This window comes from Zalophus californianus, chromosome 3, assembly GCF_009762305.2.
Source record: "Zalophus californianus isolate mZalCal1 chromosome 3, mZalCal1.pri.v2, whole genome shotgun sequence".
NCBI lineage: Eukaryota > Metazoa > Chordata > Mammalia > Carnivora > Otariidae > Zalophus > Zalophus californianus.
In genome coordinates, this window is record NC_045597.1 from 191,410,649 (window position 1) to 191,416,701 (window position 6,053).

The 6,053-nt window shown below is 40.6% G+C and overlaps 1 protein-coding gene across 2 annotated transcripts; it reads left to right on the forward strand.

Annotated features, from left to right (window-relative positions):
- The first annotated feature begins 337 nt into the window (after positions 1 to 337).
- On the forward strand, positions 338 to 2,114 carry LOC113920146 (L-lactate dehydrogenase A chain-like). 2 transcript variants are annotated; one of them, XM_035726719.1, is made up of 2 exons: positions 338 to 1,186; positions 1,456 to 2,114. In XM_035726719.1, the coding sequence occupies exons 1-2, from the start codon at positions 500 to 502 to the stop codon at positions 1,609 to 1,611; spliced, it is 843 nt and encodes a 280-aa protein (XP_035582612.1). In that variant the 5' UTR covers positions 338 to 499; the 3' UTR covers positions 1,612 to 2,114. The 2 variants fall into 2 exon arrangements, with proteins under 2 accessions (XP_035582612.1, XP_027446205.2); XM_027590404.2 differs by having other exon boundaries at positions 485 to 1,847.
- Positions 2,115 to 6,053: the final 3,939 nt, after the last annotated feature.

The following is a 6,053-nucleotide window of genomic DNA, read 5'->3' on the forward strand; positions in this document are numbered from 1 at the left end:
TGAAGGTAAGGGACATAACTAAGGTAAGTTTTGAACAACACTATTTAAACTGTACGTCCTAAGGTTCAAGACAAAAATAACTTTAAACATATACTGAACTCCTGTTACTGGGTTTCTTTTTTTGCAAAAATAAAGGTTAGCAATTTTGAAATGACTTTTTGTGTGTTCTAGGATTAAACAAATGAGTAAAAATATTGCACAAATATTGTTTGTGCACAATTGTGCACAATTGCACAAAAATATGTTTCCCTGTCCAAGAAGGAGCTACCACTACAGGCACAACCCTGTCCTATTAAGCACCCTAGGTGTTGCATTTTTTTTTTTTTTACAGATTGAAGGTTTGTGGCAACCCTGTCAATTTGATGAAAGAAAAATCTTCTTAAAAAATTGTCCCAGACCGGTTGGAGCCGCTGCCGCCCAGTCCGGATTCAACCTCGCGCGCCGCTGACGCCCGCCCGCCCAACGTGCACTCCCGATTCCTTCTGGTTCTAAGTCCAAAATGGCAACTCTCAAAGATCACCTGATTCAGAATCTTCTTAAGGAAGAACATACCCCCCAGGATAAGATCACAGTTGTTGGGGTTGGTGCTGTTGGCATGGCTTGTGCCATCAGTATCTTAATGAAGGACTTGGCAGATGAACTTGCTCTTGTTGATGTCATGGAAGACAAACTGAAGGGAGAGATGATGGATCTCCAGCATGGCAGCCTTTTCCTTAGAACACCAAAAATTGTCTCTGGCAAAGATTATAACGTGACTGCAAACTCCAAGCTGGTTATTATCACAGCTGGGGCACGTCAGCAAGAGGGAGAAAGCCATCTTAATTTGATCCAGTGTAACGTGAACATCTTTAAGTCCATCATTCCTAATATCGTAAAATATAGCCCAAACTGCAAGTTGCTTGTCGTTTCCAATCCAGTGGATATCTTGACCTATGTGGCTTGGAAGATAAGTGGCCTTCCCAAAAACCGTGTCATTGGAAGTGGTTGCAATCTGGATTCAGCCCGGTTCCGTTACCTAATGGGGGAAAGACTGGGAGTTCACCCATTAAGCTGTCACGGGTGGGTCCTTGGGGAGCATGGAGACTCCAGTGTGCCTGTATGGAGTGGAGTGAACGTTGCTGGTGTCTCTCTGAAGAATCTGCACCCTGACTTAGGCACTGATGCAGATAAGGAACAGTGGAAAGAGGTTCACAAACAGGTGGTTGACAGTGCCTATGAGGTGATCAAACTGAAAGGCTACACCTCCTGGGCCATTGGACTGTCTGTGGCAGATCTGGCCGAAAGTATAATGAAGAATCTTAGGCGGGTGCATCCAATTTCCACCATGATTAAGGGTCTCTATGGAATTAAAGATGATGTCTTCCTTAGTGTCCCTTGCATCTTGGGACAGAATGGAATTTCAGATGTTGTGAAGGTGACTCTGACTTCTGAGGAGGAGGCCCGTTTGAAGAAGAGTGCAGATACACTTTGGGGGATCCAAAAGGAGCTGCAGTTTTAAAGTTTTCTAATGTACCACTTCACTGTCTAGACTATAGCAGGATTTTAGTTGGAGATTGTGCATATTGTCCTTATTATCTGATCTGTTACTCAAGTAATATTAAAATGGCCTAAGAAAAAACGTCAGTTTCCTAAAGTTCCAAATAGGAATGGTTCACCAAACCCTGCAGCTGTATCCTGGTACTGGATGATACCTGTCTTTGTAGGCCTAAATTGGTTAACGTAAGTTAGCCCCACTGTCTCAGAGGCTCCACTGCCAGAGCTGCCGTTGCTCTGCACACCAGATGTGTGTTTACCGTGTGTTCTGTCACTTCGGGTTCCTTCCTCCAACACCCAACATGCCTAGTTCATCTTTTCCAGTCAGTCACGTTCTGGGATCCAATGTATAAATTCAATATTGCGTGTATTGTGCATAACTGTCCTAAAGGATCTTACTTTGTGTACCATGTATGTCAGAATATAGTGTACATGGCCATATAACGTAAAAAGACAATGCAGCCAACTAAGTGTCATACCAACTAAAATACCAAATAAATTTTGAACAGTGACTCTTTTTTTGAACAAACAAACAAAAATTGTCCCAGACCAAAGGACACTAAAGAGGCACAACAACTCAATGCAACTCTGTAATCAATAAAAGTACATTATGAGGCACCATTGGGAATTGATGAAATCTGAATAAACTATATCAATTACATCAGAGGTTGGCAAACTGCAGCCTGTTGGCCAAGACCAGGCTACTGGCTGTTTTTGAAAAGAGAGTTTTATTGGGATACAGCCATGTCCGTGTATTTATGTATTGTCTGTAGCTGCTTTCACACCACAAAGCAAAATTGAGTAGTTGTGACCAAGACTGCCCTGCAAAGGGTAAAATACTCTGACCCTTTACAGAAAATTTCCCAACTTTTATATTAGATAACTTTGTTTTGACATTAATCTCCTTGATTTTGTTGATTTTACTGTGGTTGCGGAAGAGGACATCCTTGTTTTCAGAAAATAAGCTTACTTAGAAAATAAAATATATATAAGCATTATTTATATCTACATATGTATGTACTTGTCACTAGTATTAGAATGATTTTTATAAGATGATTTCATCAATGAGAGCACCAAATTGCCAAAATTGTTTTGCCCTCATACTGTATACTATGGAATACATTCATTACATAATTTTTTCAAATTTTCTTTGTTTTTCATGAATTTGGTATTCCTGAGGGCTGGCCAGTTATTTTTTTAGATGTCCCTTTTTGGGGGTTTGTCTGTTGCTTCTTTGTTATTAGATTCAAGATATACATTTTTTTAAAAAGATATTATTTATTTTAGAGAGAGAGAATGTGCGAATGGGGGCAGGGGGAGAGGGAGAGGGAGAGAATCTCAAGCAGACTCCCCACTGATGGAGCCCAATGTGGGGCTCTTTCTCGTGACGCTGAGTTCATGACCTGAGCAGAAACCAAGAGTCAGACACTTAACCAACTGAGCCATCCAGGCGCCCCAGTATATACATTTTTGACATGAACACCACAGAAGTGATGTTGTGATCTCTTCGGTTTTGTATCAGGCACACGACAGTGGACATCCCTACATCCTTTAGGGGAGAATGCTTCTAGAAACAATGATGAGGGCTGGTTGTGCACTTTGCTGTGGGGGTGTCCTTGCTCCATGCTATCTCAGTGGCTGGAACTAGGATATGTATCTCTGTGTGCAATTAATTATCTGTGTATTAGTGGTTCTTGAAAAGTCTCCTGAAGATTCTGATACTCCCTGTCTCTAATTGGGAATTGTTAAGTTAAAGCCATCTAAAAACAAAATGCCTCCAAACTTAGGAACTATTATTGCCCACTATGAAAATCCTAAATCACTGAAGTGTTCAAAAAGGAAGAAAGTTACAGATTGATTGTGGACTTTAAAAGTACATGTTAAAATCTAGGGTGAACCATTGGTTTCCACCAACATGCTTAACTAAATGGAGAAAACCTCTCAGTCTAGAACAACTAAAATGCTGTTTCGAGTATTACAATTTTTTTTTTCAGGTGCAATACATTTCAGATTTCTTTTTTTTTAATTTTATTTTATTAGGTTATGTGAATCACCATATATTACATCATTAGTTTTTTTTACTTTTATTTTTTTTCTTTTTTTATTATGTTAATCACCATACATTACATCATTAGTTTTTTTGTTTTTTTTTTTTTGATGTAGTGTTCCATGATACATTGTTTGTGCATAACACCCAGTGCTCCACGCAGAATGTGCCCTCTTTAATACCCATCACCAGGCTAACCGATCCCCCCACCCCCTCCCCTCTAGAACCCTCAGTTTGTTTTTCAGAGTCCATCGTCTCTAATGGTTCGTCTCCCCCTCTGACTTACTCCCCTTCATTCTTCCCCTCCTGCTATCTTCTTCTTCCTTTTTTTTTCTTAACATATGTTGCATTATTTGTTTCAGAAGTACAGATCCGTGATTCATCAGTCTTGTACAATTCACAGTGCTCACCATAGCACATACCCTCCCCAATGTCTATCACCCAGCCACCCCATCCCTCCCACCCCCCACCACTCCAGCAACCCTCCGTTTGTTTCCTGAGATTAAGAATTCCTCATATCAGTGAGGTCATATGATACATGTCTTTCTCTGATTGACTTATTTCACTCAGCATAACACCCTCCAGTTCCATCCACGTCTTTGCAAATGGCAAGATCTCATTCCTTTTGATGGCTGCATAATATTCCATTGTGTATATATACCACTTCTTCTTTATCCACTCATCTGTCGATGGACATCTTGGCTCTTTCCACAGTTTGGCTATCGTGGACGTTGCTCCTATAAACATTGGGGTGCACGTACCCCTTCGGATCCCTACATTTGTATCTTTGTGGTAAATACCCAGTAGTGCAATTGCTGCATCATATGGTAGCTCTATTTTCAACTGTTTGAGGAACCTCCATACTGTTTTCCAGAGTGGTTGCACCAACTTGCATTCCCACCAACACTGTAGGAGGGTTCCCCTTTCTCCACATGCCCCCAACAGGTTCGACTTTGTTAATTTTAGCCATTCTGACGGGTGAGAGGTGGTATCTCACTGAGGTTTTGATTTGGATTTCCCTGATGCCGAGCGATGTCGAGCACATTTTCATGTGTCTGTTGGCCATTTGGATGTCTTCTTTGGAAAAATGTCTGTTCATGTCTTCTGCCCATTTCTTGACTGGATTATTTGTTCTTTGGGTGTTGAGTTGGTAAGTTCTTTATAGATTTTGGATACTAGCCCTTTATCTAATATGTCATTTGCAAATATCTTCTCCCATTCTGTCGGTTGTCTTTTGGTTTTGTAGACTCTTTCTTTTGCTGTGCAAAAGCTTTTTATCCTGATGAAATCCCAATAGTTCATTTTTGCCCTAGCTTCCCTTGCCTTTGGCGATGTTTCTAGGAAGAAGTTGCTGCGGCTGAGGTCGAAGAGGTTGCTGCCTGTGTTCTCCTCTAGGATTTTGATGGACTCCTGTCTCACGTTTAGGTCTTTCAACCATTTGGAGTCTATTTTTGTGTGTGGTGTAAGAAAATGGTCCAGTTTCATTCTTCTGCATATGGCTGCCCAATATTCCCAACACCATTTGTTGAAGAGACTGTCTTTTTTCCATTGGACATTCTTTCCTGCTTTGTCAAAGATGAGTTGACCATAGAGTTGAGGGTCCATTTCTGGGCTATTGATTCTGTTCCATTGATATATGTGTCTGTTTTTGTGCCAATACCATACTGTCTTGATGATGACAGCTTTGTAATAGAGCTGGAAGTCCGGAATTGTGATACCGCCAGCTTTGCTTTTCTTTTTCAATATTCCTCTGGCTATTCGGGGTCTCTTCTGGTTCCATACAAGTTTTAGGATTATTTGTTCCATTTCTTTGAAAAAGGTGGATGGTATTTTGATGGGGATTGCATTGAATGTGTAGATTGCTCTAGGTAGCATTGACATCTTCACAATGTTTTTTCTTCCAGTCCATGAGCATGGAACGTTTTTCCATTTCTTTGTGTCTTCCTCGATTTCTTTCAAAAATATTTTCTAGTTTTCTGAGTACAGATCCTTTGCCTCTTTGGTTAGATTTATTCCTAGGTATCTTATGGTTTTGGGTGCAATTGTAAATGGGATAGACTCCTTGATTTGTCTCTCTTCTGTCTTGTTGTTGGTGTATAGGAATGCCACTGATTTCTGTGCATTGATTTTATATCCTGCTACTTTACTGAATTCCTGTATGAGTTCTAGCAGTTTTGGGGTGGAGTCTTTTGGGTTTTCCACATACAGTATCATATCATCTGCAAAGAGTGAGAGTTTGACTTCCTCTTTGCCGATGTGGATGCCTTTGATTTCTTTTTGTTGTCTGATTGCTGTGGTTAGGACTTCTAGTACTATGTTGAATAGCAGTGGTGATAGTGGACGTCCCTGCCGCGTTCCCGACCTTAGGGGAAAAGGTCTCAGCTTTTCCCCATTGAGAATGATATTCACTGTAGGTTTTTCATAGATGGATTTTATGATATTGAGGTGTACCCTCTATCCTATACTCTGAAGA

Excerpts from the sequence above, each read along its gene's own strand:
- LOC113920146 (XM_027590404.2), top strand. The coding sequence starts at position 500 with ATGGCAACTCTCAAAGATCACCTGATTCAGAATCTTCTTAAGGAAGAA.